The following is a 14,776-nucleotide window of genomic DNA, read 5'->3' as shown; positions in this document are numbered from 1 at the left end:
GGGCTGTGGATAGAGAATGGTCTAAATATTTTATGCCCTCTAACTCAAGACAGAAGTTGATAGCCATGCAGACACAATGGCAAGTCAATCAAAGTTACCATGAAAAACACTCAAAGCAAAAAAAGACACCCACAAAATATATAGGTATTTGTGTGCTAATTCCAGAAGCCAAGATGTGGGAACTGGTATGTTGGGTGCTGAATGAAAAAATGTAACAGGAATATCAGAAGCCTGTTTATCATCATTTCAGTGATGATACTCAATGGGAGACAATTACCACTAGGTATAAAATGTTGGAAAATTGGTTGCACTGGTTTTGCTTTATATGTCAAATAGGTCATTGACTGTAATAAATTAGGAACCTTAAACAAATCCAGTCACAGAATAATTAAGACACCAAGGAAAGGAAAGTAATACTGGGGACATCTTAGGATTTCCTTTATCAAAACTGGAAGTGGAGATAGAAAGGGGAGAGGGGAGGGCATCCAAAAGGAAATGTTATGATAATGGGTGTGATCAGTTATCCTCATATTGGCTTTGTTTGCATGTAACATGAAGCCACTAACTGTAGTTAGATTAGCTTGTGCTTGAACTGCATGCTGATGCACACAGTCCAAGCACCCCCAGTTTGCTCCCTCCCTTAGTGGATAATTAAACCACGGGGTAACTGGGTCATAGTTTGTTTGGAAAGAAATAAACTGATTCCGATGTAATGGCTAAGTGAACTGCTCTGTGGTTTGTTGCTCTACTCGAGAGGGAGGAGTGAACCAGGGAATGCTGAGCTGTATGCACCACGTAATTGGATTAACTGTAATCCATGGTCAACTGTGAATGCAAACACAGCAGGTCTGATAAATGTATATTCAAATACTGGCAACGTTACCATGTAAAACATTTATATGTTCTGAAAACGATCTTGTTCCAGAGATCCTTTGGGAGGGACTGAGGGTAGAGCCTGACACTGACTTTATGCCTTCTATGTTACTTTTTACCTCTGTAGTCCCTTCAGTACCACTCCGTATATATATGTGTGTATATATATATTGAATTTTATGTATTTTAATTACATTTTATGTATTTTAATTTATTTTAATGTTTTTGTGATCTTTACTGTGTACAATTTTTATTATGTACATGTTCAATTTTATTGTAAGCAGCCCTGAGTGCCCTATTAGAGGGTAGAAAGGCGGGATAGAATATTTTAAATAAATAAAAAAAATAAAAGTAGCCGTTATTTGGCACTACCTAGACAAGCCTCAAGACAGCATAGCTGTTAAAGGAGTACTGGTAGGGAAATTGCAGATAGGCTGCATAAATTATTTGTATTCCTGAACCACTTTTTTGGGGGGAGTGCACCTGCAGAACTAAGTTAAATAGATATGGGAGCATAACATTCTAAAACTAACTGACAAACTAACAGATCACTAATACTAGTTGTCATTTACCTGAGTGTTTAACTCAAATGTGAATTTATTTGAATCTTTAATGATATGCAACTTGCCATTAAAGTTGACCTCTTTATGGGAGGCTAGAAAGTAGCCAATGTAACATCAGTTTTTTAAGGAATCTAGGGGATGGAGAAGGAGTTAAGAAATTCCAGTCTTTTCAGCCCAATTTCTGTCCCAATTGATAGGTGTTATTAAAGTTGAACTTATAGAAGAGTAAACTTTGTTCAGGGTGAACCAAAATGATATCTGCAAAGGCAAGTCCTGAGCTGCTGACTTTTTGAAATGCCAGCAAGCATATATAGGGATGATGCAGCTGTCATTGTATACATGTACTCCAAAAGGTTTTTCACTAAGGCTGTAGCCCTGTACATGCATGCTAAGGAGTAAGCTCCATTGAGCACAGTGAGACATGCTTCTAAGTAAATATGCATAGGGTTGGACTTAAAGGTGCCTACATAAATGTTGTAGTCTTAAGATAAGCAGTCAAGTCCCGTTATAGACTGGTATCCAATTAAAAAACAGAACACAGAGGATGGGAGTAAATGGACATCTCTTACAATGGAGGGAAGTATTAGTGGGGTGTCCCAAGGATTGGAACAGGTGTATTTATTCATACATTATCTGGAATCAGTAATGTAGCCAACTTTGTGAACATCACCAGACTCTTCATGTTGGTGAAAACTCAAGGAGACTGCAAAGAGTTCCAAAAGAGTATCTCCAAACTGGGTGAATGTGCAATGAAATAGTAACTGAGCTACAGTATAAACAAGGGTAAAAGGAGATACATTGTTGCAAAAGTTTCTAACCTGACCTATAGGCCTGGTTTGGATGTGAAATTAAGCCATAGAATTTTTAGTTTTAAAAAAGTTGAAAACCATAGATTATTTTAAGATGGTTTATTGAACAAGCAAGGATTCAGCTCTCAGATGTTCAAAGAGCCTTTAATTTGTTTTGCCTAATATGGATTTGTTAGTGCTTCTGTAAATACCTACCTACTATCTGAAGTCCTTTTGATTGCCCAAAAACTAGCAGTATACCACTGAAGCATCAATTTTCTTACCATTGACTGGATTCAGAAATGGAGTGGGAAAGACAAAACTCCTCTTCTCCCCCTTCCCAACATATCTGGGCAAAAAAAAGTCCTAAAGCGTGTCTCTTCCCCCATTTCTAGACACTCCCTGGGAAGGCTCACTAGCCTTTTTTGTTAACACTTCCCACCCTACCGAACATACGTTCTTCCTGCTTTAATCGTGAGAGGGAGGCTTTATATTAATATTAAAACTTTACTTGTGAGCAAGCAGAGGAAGAGGAGTTAGCATAGTTTAGGTTTTAAGATATAGAAGGGATGGGTGGATGGTTTCTAAAGCAGTTTAGTAGGAATTAAATATGTGATGGTGGTTGGGGGAGGTCAGTCTGTATTTACATGTGTTCAGAGTTTGATACAGTTTGCTAAGAGCAAAGATTTGTGTTTAACATATACCCTTCATTAGATAAGGAGAAAAACTCCCTATGGTCACTTTAGATTTTGGGTAGGAGAGTCTTGCCAGTAGGGAAGTGGTTGGGGAAAGGAGTTTATTGCTGAACAGATTGAGGAAGGAGAAAGATCTATGAAAGTGCCAGTATCTTTTAGCCATGTAAGCACTTCTGCTTTTTAGCTGCTCTTTCCTCTGATCTCTAGTCAGGCAGGGAAGATGCATTTCTCTTCCATAGCTGCAGCAGAGATGGAGAGGGGATGGGGAACATGCAAGCTCAAGGCTTATTGTGACTTGTTCCTGTCACAATTATAAATCATAGTTCATCATGACATCTAATGCTGCCAGTACATGGTGATGGTCACTAACATATATGACTTTTTAAAAGTGTTAGAGCTATCTCTCATGAATTTGTACATGAACAGTTTTAGCCATGATAGCTAAATATGTTTGGAGGCCATCCAAATAGCAGATGCTGGGGTCTCATAGCAGGGAGAGTCCTGTTGAATAGGCTTTGTGGTAGCATCTAACTTGCAACTGTTGGAAATCAGATGTTGTACTAGATGTCAACTTCTTCTAAACTCCTTACTTTTATGTTCTAGACAAACGTTAAGTTGACAAGTTGTTTTGATTTTAAATGTTAGTGGATAGGAGTCTGGAAGACTGCATCTCATCTCTCTCTAAATGGACAGCAGTAGTTGATCTGAATTTTGTATGTTTATTTTACAGCTTTCATCCAGTCAGATAACATAATAGAAGTTCTGCGCTTTGATGAAGGAGGCTTATTACAGGTAAATCCCTTCTGTTCCAAAGAAACGAGCCTGTCCTGTATTGCTTATATATTAAGTAAAATTGCTTTAAATAGTGTACTGTACCCACTGCAGTGCTTCTTTGATATCTCTTAATGAAGAAAAAAATTAGGTTGGAACTTCAAGTCACACTTGACTCCCTCATCCTTTCCACCAGACCCCATATTTTGGGCTGATTCCAATTCTGCATACTAAGCAAGATAATTTACTTGAAAGCTGAGGCTGCAATCCTATGCATGCTCAATTCTATGAGTTAAGAGGAGGCTTAAAAATAGGAGTACAAGATTATATGTGCTGAGTGGGTGATCCTGGTAAAATACGGTATAGCATCTTCTTTGTGATTGTGATGACTTGCAAATCCTTGGCCTAGTAGAGAGTTCACAATAATAAATGCATGTTGTCACTTATATTCTTAACTTCTTCAGTAAGCCTGATGTTTTCCCTTTACAGTTCTCTTTTACATAGAAATTTAATCTTTTCACTGCTTGCCAGATGGTTATGTTCAGTTTTAAGAGATAAGCATAAGTTTTAGAATTCTTGTTGGACTTTCTTTTAAACACATAAAACAACCAAACTTGAAAGGTGTCTTTAAAAATCAAAGATTTTTATTTCACCATGCCTGGTATATTGACCTTTTTTTTAATTTACTGAGTGTATTCCTGCCAAGGAGCCCTATACAGCCATACCATAGTTCTTCCTCATGCATCTTCTGTATAGTTGGCCTCAAGGAAATGTAACAGAAAAAGAGGCCACTTTAGCCTGAAACTTTCCTGATTGCTTTCCTTTCAACTTCCTTATTCAAATTCTCACCAGCACCTCTTTCTGAGTTGCTATATACAGATAGCAGCAAACTGGTGTTTATGGAGGTTGGGAGGGGCTTGTGTGTATGAAAGTGAGAAAAAAGAAAATATTGGTATGACCCACAGCACAATTTGTAGATTGCAACATGGTGTTTAGAAATGGTTTCCTATTATGAGATTAAATTTAAATACTTCTACACCTTAATGTACAATTTATTCTAATTATGGTAAATTATGAAATTAGTACTGCTGATATAGATCTCAGTTTAGCATTACATATAAATCAGAGATTCTGATTTAGAGCAAATTCTAGCAAGTTGAATAAGCTAGCTTCATAACCCATGGTTTGAGCTTGGTTTATTGTGAAATGAGTTTGTTATAGAACAGGAGCCATGATTTGTATGTAACACTATTCCGAGAGCCTTTAAAACAAACTTAAAACTCAGTAGAATTCTCCTCCCAGCTGTGTAGAAGGAGGAGAGGGAGGAATGAGCTAAACCATGGTTTAGTGTTATGTCTGAATGCAGCTATTGTGTCTCTTGTTCCTCATTTTTTGTGTGTGTTACTCTTTATGTAAGTACATACCTACATAGAACAGCTGAGACATAATGAGGGACAAAAGATAAACACACACCAATTTGTCTCTTAAAAGTTAAAGTAGTATATTTAATAAGTAAACAATTCTCAAGAGGTATTTCAGCTTGCTGTTTTAAGTGGAAAATTTGAAAGGGACAATGGTCTGACATTACTGGTAACATTGCAAGAAAATTGGTGCAACATGAGATACTGATTTCCTGGGGCAACCTGACAGCAGACATCAAATTGGGGACATTTCCTGGTGTTCCTAGTGCAATCTAAGGATATTGTGCGAAATTGATGTAAAATAGTCCAAGATCCAAAGTGCTTCTTTAGGGACATCAGTGAGGCTTTTTTCTTTGTGGAACAGGCTTCCATGTTGTATTGTGAACAGCTTGTGAATCTTGGTTTTAAAAACTATTGGCCAGGTACCATATAATGTCCACTGTGTGCGTGACAGAAATCCCAAGTTCCCGTGAACATGTGGCATTTAGTAGCATAGTTCTGTGCATCCTAGCTGTAATTTCATTTTTCAGACTGATGTAGAATCATGTAGGCATTGCATTTGATTTTTGGGTTCAAGCAGATGTAAAATGATGTGGTGCTGGAAATGTCAGTTCATGTGCTTTTTACTTAGCCACAAGGAATACATCTGAAAAGGTACTTGCTCAGTTAAATAATCTTGTTGAGGTGCAGTGTCTAATATTTTGTTGTCATCTTTTAACAGAAGCTAGATTAACTGCATAATTCTAACTTATATCACTCGCTAACAAGTAAGAATAAGTGGTTATAGAACACCAGAGGAGTTGCCAGTGTGGTGTAGTGGTTAAGGTGTTGGACTATGACCTGGGACACCAGGGTTCGAATCCCCACACAGCCATGAAGCTCACTGGGTGACCTTGGTAGCCTCATGAAAACCCTATTCATAGGGTCGCCATAAGTCGGAATCGACTTGAAGGCAGTACAATACTGTAAATTGTGAAATGTGCAGGAGAATTTTCTAAGCTCTTTCAAGGGTGGTTTCTTTTATATTTGGTCCATATATTCTCAATATACATTTGAGCATGCTGTCTAAGCTTTCATCGAAAATTGTCAAGTACTTCTTTATTAGGAGTCTGTGCATAAACTTTATAGGACAGCTTGTTACGTAAGATCTTGTGATTACTGCAAACACTAGTGAGATTATGAAATTCATAACATCAGAGAGGAGGTTGGAATTTGGCTGTGTCACAACTGCAAGCAAAAAGCTGGTGTATATGACAGTGCTCTGATAAGGTCAGTCTTAAAATTCTGGGCTAAGAGCTTCGTTTATTGATTTCTTCTGTGAAGGGCTTAGTTTAGAGTTGCATGTTGGCATTTGTCATCTTTACAGCAAAACCATATACAATTGGCAGCAGGGTGTAATTTGTGTATATTACATCCAGATCTTCAATCATAGGTGTGGTATTTTCTGGGCTTGAGATAGTAATGGACTTTCCAGCAGAGATACAGAGGATCTGTTGCAAGGGGGTACTTCAGATTTTACAATTTTGCTCTACAATCATTCCTCCTTCTGTTCGATCTCCTGCTTTTGATGGTGGTGATAGCGTCTTGAGTAGGCTTTCCTCAAGATGGGCTTGCACACACACACATACACAAATTGGGATGTCAGAATTCCAAAGGAAATGGGGGCAGGAATTCTTGATGTTCAATTATTTTGTCCCATGCCCAGAATGGAAATCAATAGAGTGAATACGATCTCTATTGGTGGCGGCTGTTTTCAGTCAGTAAATGATACCTAATTTATGACTACCCCCCCATTTGCATTGCATTTCCTTTGTGTTAAAATGAATGGTGTGGAATAATAATAATGTAATAAATTATGTAATCACATAAATTCTGCCAGAGCAGACAATGAGATGAATAATGTAGTTTTTGTCGCAAGTTGAACTGCAGCAGATTGGAAGGGAAACATGGGTTGGAAGGGAAATTAATGCCTTCTTACTACATTGCTATACGCACACACACTTGCCGAGTTGTATACATGCGTTCATGGAAATAACTGTTAGAGTAGCTTCCGATCACATTACTCAAATACTGAAAAACTATCAGCTCCAATTTGAGTTGCAGGTAATAACCAGGACCACATTCACACCATACATTTATTTCATTATTATTCCACTTTGAACAGTCATGGCTTCCCAAAAGAATCCAGGGAAGTGTAGTTTGTTAAGGGTGCTGCTAGTTATTAGGCGACCCCTGTTCCCCCCCCAGAGTGACAATTCCCAGAGTTGTTTGACAGTTCATGTCTCTTCCCAGGGAACTGTAGCTCTGTGAGTGGCATAGGGGTCTCCTGACAACTCTCAGCACCCTTAACAAACTGCAGATCCCAGGATTCTTTGGGGGAAGCCATGACTGTAAGGTGGAATAAATGTATGGTGATAATGTGGCCCAGGAAAGCCCTAAATGGTGATGCAATATTCTTTTCATTACATATTTGCATATCACTGTCTTTCGAGATGAAACAGAAATTTAACAATGAGTCATTGTGGAAGGCGCCACATCACATTCCCTTTGGTTTAGTTATGCAATAATTCGGTTATGCTGGGATGAGATTGCTTTGTCATTCTGTCTTGATTCACATTGGTTTAAAAAGCAATTAGGTATTTGATTGTCAAATATCTACTTCATTCATACATTGTGATAGAAGCACACATCTAGGATTAATCTTGCATTTGCTTAAGTTTCTGCTTTCTTGTTGATTTTACATTAATGTAATGTTCTACAACCAAGGAACAGCTTCAAGTTGATTCTCTGCTTTTTGAAATTGCTGAATGCACCAATTCCAATTGGTTTGAAATACTTAGCGGTTGCTTTGGGTGGTATTCAATGCTAGTTCTACTCAGAGTAGACCCATGAAGATGATAGACATGACCAACTTTAGGTTCATTAGTGTCAGTGGGTCTACTTAAAATACAATATGTAGATATTCATAATGCTTAATTAAGCTTGCAGTCCTGTGCATACTTGGGTGTAAGTTGAACTAAATAATACTTCAGTGTAAAGATGCATAGAACTGTGCTATAAATTAGCATATGGGAAACTGGGGAACTGTGCTTCTTTATAAGAGTCCTTGACTAGAACCAATAGGTTTTTAATAATTGGGAGCTGATATTTTAGGCTGCAATCCTAACTCTACATACCTGGGAGTAAGCCCCACTGAATTCAATAGCTCTTACTTTTGAGTAGACATAATTAGGATTGTGCTGTCAAGCAACTGTGTATTCTGATCACATATCAACTTCTAAGAACATATTTTCATACTGAAATGTGCAGTTCTTTTCTTTTCAGACTGAGACAACCATTGGCCTCAGTTCATATCAACAGAAAAGGTAAGATTTTCTATAGTACATTCGTTTCGTTTAATTCTAAGCTTAGAATTATCGTCCTATATTTTGAAAATATTTGACTGCTTTGGTTATGAGACACATATATCTAAGTAACACTACTAACTTAATCGAAGACATTACTTTATTCCTTTTAGAGAATTGCTATCCCTCCTTTCAATTCAGTTGTCCAAGAAGGACAACAACAATTATGAATTTATGTATATTGTTATGATATCTTGTGTGAAATGTGTATTATGGATCAGATATTGGCAATACTTTTCTCATACGAACATAGTGTGTTGTTGGTAGAGGCAAGAGGCAAGGCTGTCAAGTCCAACGTTAGAGGCTTTTAAGCCACCTCAAATAATCCTATGAACTGGCCTTGGTAATGTCGAAAGCCATGAAAGTGTCCTGCCAATCATCTGGATATCAAAATGTTACATAGGTTTCTATCAGTTAAAATATCTCCAGCCCAGGTATCCACAAATATTGGATGGCAAGTCTTCTCTTCTTTCCTCAAGTCCAGAAATATATTCTGAGAACTGTGGGAAAGGGTATGTGTGTATGCTATTGTGCTAAAGTTGGACTCTTGCAGAAGGTATAAGCAGCATGCTACAGCTTCTGTAACAAAAGGATAGAAGTCACTCCTTTTCTCCATTGAAAATGGAGAAAGAAAGAAGAGGTGGTTTTTATCCCATAAGCAGGGCAGAAAGTGCTGAGGCATTCACTTGATGGTGCAGGTAACTTGGCACCAGCAAACACGTGAGTGAACTATTGGAACCGTGCTTTTATTTGACAGGATGGCTTCAGTAAAATGTGGGCCTAAACAGTTTTCCTCCAACCCCTGTTGGAGTATCAGGCAGTTGGGCACAATAAATAGATTTACAAGGGTATATCTTCAAAAAGAGGAATGTGTGTTGAGTACAGCTGTATGTTATGTAATTTTTACTGTACAGAATTACCATTGTAAGATCCACCTATCAGTAGGTGGAGGTGGATCACATTTTGACTTAGCAATGTGTTGCTTTTTATAAAGGTTTAAAACTAGGTCAGGAGGGTGATGACCTCAGTATGATTTAGTCCAATCAAATGGCATGATTCCCAATATCCAAACATTCTTTACAATCACTTCATATTAGAATGCAGCCTCTGGTCATCAGCTTTAGTGTGCCCCAAAAAATACAACCAGCTACCCGGACACCAGCTTTGGTGTGCCCCAAGAAATAATAACAACCATCTATGGCATCAGGATGTTCTGGAGAAAAGAGTGATAATTCATGATTGGAAGATTGCTGGAGGAAAGGAATGTAGAATAATGTAGAGATGAAATTCAAGTATACTTTGTGCCTGGGATAGCCAGCATTCCTTGGCATTTCTGTCTGTTTCTCAAATGTATTTTATACCTTCTGAGCACTAGAGCTTCTATAGTACTTGTAAGGTTGCTTCCAAGTAGTTGTCTTCCTGTATTTCTTTATCTTGAATCAATTTACAATAAGACAAGGACTCTAAAACATAGAATAAAACAATATGCACATATAAATAAATTAAATAACTAGCATATAAAATAATAAAAAAAGAAAAAACTCAAATATACAGACAATAAAATACTAAAAATAATAAGCAGTACAATCCAGCAATCAACAGTTGTGACATGCCCAGACAAAATTAATGAGTTTTCAGTAAGTATTGTCAGTATTTGAAACACGCTACAGGTGGTGCCTTCCAGATGACTGGGGGGCAGGGAGATCATTCCAGAAAAAATGCGCCTTTGTAGAGAAACAGGTTTCTGTATTGCTGCTAGATTTGTTTATTAAAAATTATATGCCACTTAATATAATAAAGTTTTATAATAAATATATAATGTTTATTATATAATATAATAAAGTTTTAGATTGCTTTTTAAAACTGTGTTTTTTAAATTTGTGTATTGTTTTTAATGTTTTAATTGTTGTAAACTGCCCAGAGAGCTTTGGCTATGGGGCGGTATATAAATGCAATAAATAATAATAAAGATCTCTAAAAGTTTGCATAAAAACATTAAAAATGCATCAACATTTTAAAAAATTCCTAATATAACAGTCTGCAGGTTGTGGCACCAATCACAACACACGTGATTGCATGGAAATCTGCTAGAATAACCTGATTCCAAGCTCTACAAGATTTTATATGTTATAATCAGAGCTTGAAAGTAATTAGTTTTGAGGAAGAAGTGGGTAATTCCTTTACAGTTTGATTGTAATAGAACTAGGAGTAATTTTATTACTTTTGTGGAGTAATTGTAACGTTTCCAGCATTACTTTTGGGCATTACTTGGGGGGGCAGGGGAAGTTTTCTGCTTCTCTGATTTGTGGATGAAAATCATGTGCCTCAAACTGGGCTTCTGTGCAGCATCACTCTTCCCTCATGCTCTGTGGGTGGGTAGGAGGCAACGAGGGAGGAGGTGGAGAGTGAGACGGGGTAGAGTGGAGAAAACAATTGTTTAAAAAAATGGATGGTGGTGGTGAAGAATGGAGTGGAGGGAAAAAGGAGCCAGAGGAGGCAGCAGCAGAATGGAGATAAAGAACTGTGGAGGAGAAAGATGACGTGTGTGTGTGAGTGAGAGAGTGAGAGAGAGAATAAATATACTGTGTTTGCACTTGGCACACAAAGTGGCCCCCACCACCCTTTCTGGCTACTGTGCTGCATTTGCAGTATTTTAACTTTTTTGCATCTCAGGTGAAAATGTTTGTTTGGATGAGTGTCCCTTAGTTGGTGGCAGGGCAGGGTCAGGGAAGTGGTTAAGTGAGAGAGATTATGCTTGCTGGCTGAGGAGGGGGGGTTGCACTTAGTTTGACGTGCAAAGATCTTAGTAGTGGCCTCTGCCTCTCTCTCCACCTCTTACCAGCAGAAAGACCACCATTACTATCTCATGGAAGAATTATTCTACCACCTCTGCATGTGTGTTTTTAATGTTGTTTTAGGCTACTTAGATGTGCAGCAGCCAAGGCCAGCATCTTGTAGGCTTTTTAAAAAAAGTAACTGAAATGTATTTGCAGTGATTACTTTTGAGAAAAAGTAATCATTACTTTCAGAGCAATTATAATGGTAATTGCTACTTTTTTGGGCCATGTAATTGTAACTGTAATTTATTACTTCTTAAAAGTAATCTTCCAAGCTCTGGTTATAATAAGACCTGGAATGTGGTTCGGTAGTTAATAGGCAGCCAGTGAAGTTTTTAGCACTAGTGTAATGTGTGCATGACCAGGTACCCTAGTCAGCATCCCAAGTGCCTCATTCTGCACTAGCTGCAGCTTTTAAACCATGTTCAAGTGTAGTTCCGCAGAGTGTGTTACAGTAATCCAGTCATGAGATTGTTGATGTGTGGACCTAGTGGACAAGCGATCACTGTCCAAGAAAGGGCCAGTACCAGTCAAAACTGATTGTAGGAGCTCCTTGTCACTGAGGTCACCTGGGCATCTAATGACAATGATGGATCCAAAGGCATCCCCAAATGACACATCCGTTTTTTCAGAGGAAGTGCAACCACGTCCACTACAAGCAAGTTTTCTAATTCTTGGGCCTGCAAACCACTAAGTCAAAGAACACCCATCTTATCAGGATTCAGTTTCAGTTTATTAGACCTCATCTAACCTATCACTTCATCCAGGCATTGATTCAGATATTGCATGGCCTCTTCTAATTCAGATATTACAGAGAAATAGAGCTGGGTATCATCAGCATATTGATGATGCTGTGCTCCACATCTCCTACTGATAGCTCCCAGTGGCTTTATATAGACATTAAATAGCATTGAGGATAAGATGCTATCCTGTGGCACCCCAGAATAAGCCTACCAGGGTGTGGAGATGGAATCACCCAGTGCTGTTCTCTGAGACCTGTCCCATAAGTAGAAGCTGAATCACTGTAACGTGTAAGGTTACCTGAATGGATTAAAAAGGCAGGAGGGCTTATAGAGCATCCAACTATGTTTTACTTAACTTTAGCTTTCACTAATTACCAGGAGCCGAGATCTCAGTGTTTATTTTTATGCATTGCCAGTTCTCTAGCCTGGTTCATTTCATCAAAGTTTACCAGATATTCCTTTATATTGGAGCTTCCCCGGATCCTACAAGTTTATTGTTAGTTGTCATCATTATAACCTCCCTAAACCACATATAACTGGATAAAAAGTCAAATACATCTCCATACTGTTGTTACCGTGACACAGATAGCTCTGGCAGCTATCTTGACTGTCACTAAATACTTGTCAGTATCCATTAAAACATTGTGCTATTCACACTGAGCCCTAGACTCCATAGTTTTACTACTGCTGCTATCTTCCTAGTCCCTAGGTAGCCAAAAACAGCGATAACAGAAAAACCACAAAATACCTCAAACACATTGCAGACACTGGTGGCTATTTAGAGCAAGGGTAGGAAATCTCTTTCAGCTCAAGGCCTTATTCCCTAGTGGGGAACCTTCTGGGAGCCATGTGCCAGTGGTGGGTGGGGCAATGGATGTGACTGTTACCTTTGTACAATAGGTACAGTCCAGCCACACAACAGCCAGAGGTTTCTACACAAATATTAACTTAGCTGCTGCACTCATTGCACTTCCTGTCTACTTTTAAATGGCTGATTCAACATATCTCAGGAAGGCATATAAACAACAATTAAACAAACACAAAACCCCCCAGAAACATTCAACCGCTTAACTTGATACCTAAACAGTGATGACTTGATACCACCTCTTTTGCATCGAATTTTATTTTAAGAACTGCACGTCTTCAGTCGCGTCTGTTGAATAATTGCTAAACAATAAAAGAAGAAGTACAGTCAGGTCAATGAATATATGCAAATTGTTGTGAAGCAAATTTACACTTACCAGATTTGAAGGGGATGATACTATGGAGTACATAATCTACTGGTATTCAATATATTAAGAACCTAAGGCTACAATCCTATACTCACTTCAACTCCTGACAGGACAGAATAGAATTACCTGTAAACCTTTATTCAAATTTTAACTTACTGTTTGTACATTTTGTACTCCACTGCCTTCAAATTCAACAGTCTCTGAAAAGAGCAAGGGAAAAGTTCATTATAGGTCTATGGCAAATTAACACTATAACTTTAGAGATGCAGCATCTAAAGGAAAACTGGGGGTTGTGATATAAACCTACATAATCCAAAATAGCCAGTAATCCTCTAAACAATTATCCCAGTGTAATCTTCCTACTTCTCTAAGGCCAACTCTGCTGAGGTGGAAAGAACTCCCTGTCTCAGATGTGATGAGAGGTGTACTTGAGAGGACTTCTCATCACCTCTGTCACCCATTAGACCACGGGTGGGGAACTTGAGTCAAGATGTTTATTACAGTCACAGACCAATAAAAAGGACTGGGGAACTGTATCTGGCTCACTGGCATCCCCATGGCCTATGGACCACCTGTCAATTACCTTGACGTCACAATGACATTGGGAGGCCTGTTTTCACTCCATACAATGTTTGCCACTTTGAAGGCCCAACAGTCACCTAATAATCTGGGCTCCAAAGTGTAATGCAAGGCTCCCTTGCAGGCACCAATGATCAGCTGATCATCAGTACCTGCAAACCCCGTTTTGGTCCAGCTGCAACTTTATCTATCCCATGCCTGACATCGTATATGACATTAGGTGTCTGATAGGTGGGTGTAGCTTGGGCAAAACTGCCTCACAAGCCAAATGGGGAGACCTGGCAGGCCTAATTAGTCCCCCCCAGTTGGAGTTTTCCCACCACTGCGTTAGACAGTCAAAATTATTTGCTAAATACATTGGTTTTCACAAAACTACAAACAATTAGGTTGGGCGATGAATTTTAACATAGATGGTCCCCAGCACATTGGACTTACTTTATATGATAATTTTTTGTCTGATTCATTGGGCTGCTGGAACAAACACAGAAAGCTTACATGTAGCATTTTTATCCGTATCACCCAGTAAATAACATTTCCCCCCCTCTGGTTCAAAAAGGAAACTGTTTGAAGAATTTTTCAAAAACTTACCCCTAGAGAAATTATACAGTATAATACTTATAGAGCAATATCTTCTACCTCTCCTTGGCCACAAATGCATAAACAGCAATTTACAGGTATATCTCCCAATATATACTGTGGATATAGTTTGGAATCTGAAAATAGTAAATGCTTTCTTCATCACACCAACAGATAATTAAAAAAGTAATCTTGAAAACCATGATCAGATTTGACAGAATATTAAAATATTGATAATTTCATAGTTTGAAGATAACATTAGGTTAGAAAAGGCTTCTGTTCTTTAACTTTATT

The 14,776-nt window shown here is 38.3% G+C and overlaps 1 protein-coding gene across 3 annotated transcripts in view; it reads left to right on the top strand.

Moving 5' to 3' along the window:
- Positions 1-14,776, top strand: part of TMEM131 (transmembrane protein 131) — a 112,592-nt gene that overhangs the window by 24,019 nt on the left and 73,797 nt on the right. For 2 of the 3 annotated variants that reach the window (XM_061626916.1, XM_061626917.1), the window contains 2 exons: positions 3,650-3,711; positions 8,436-8,476. In XM_061626916.1, the coding sequence (XP_061482900.1) occupies positions 3,650-3,711; positions 8,436-8,476 (103 nt within the window). Of the gene's footprint in view, positions 1-3,649; positions 3,712-8,420; positions 8,477-14,776 lie in introns of all 3 variants that reach the window. The other variant, XM_061626915.1, reaches the window with a different exon arrangement.

Source organism: Rhineura floridana, chromosome 5 (assembly GCF_030035675.1).
Source record: "Rhineura floridana isolate rRhiFlo1 chromosome 5, rRhiFlo1.hap2, whole genome shotgun sequence".
In the NCBI taxonomy this organism is placed as follows: Eukaryota; Metazoa; Chordata; class Lepidosauria; order Squamata; family Rhineuridae; genus Rhineura; species Rhineura floridana.
Note: the sequence above shows the minus strand (reverse complement) of the source record. Positions and strands in the feature narration are given on the sequence as shown.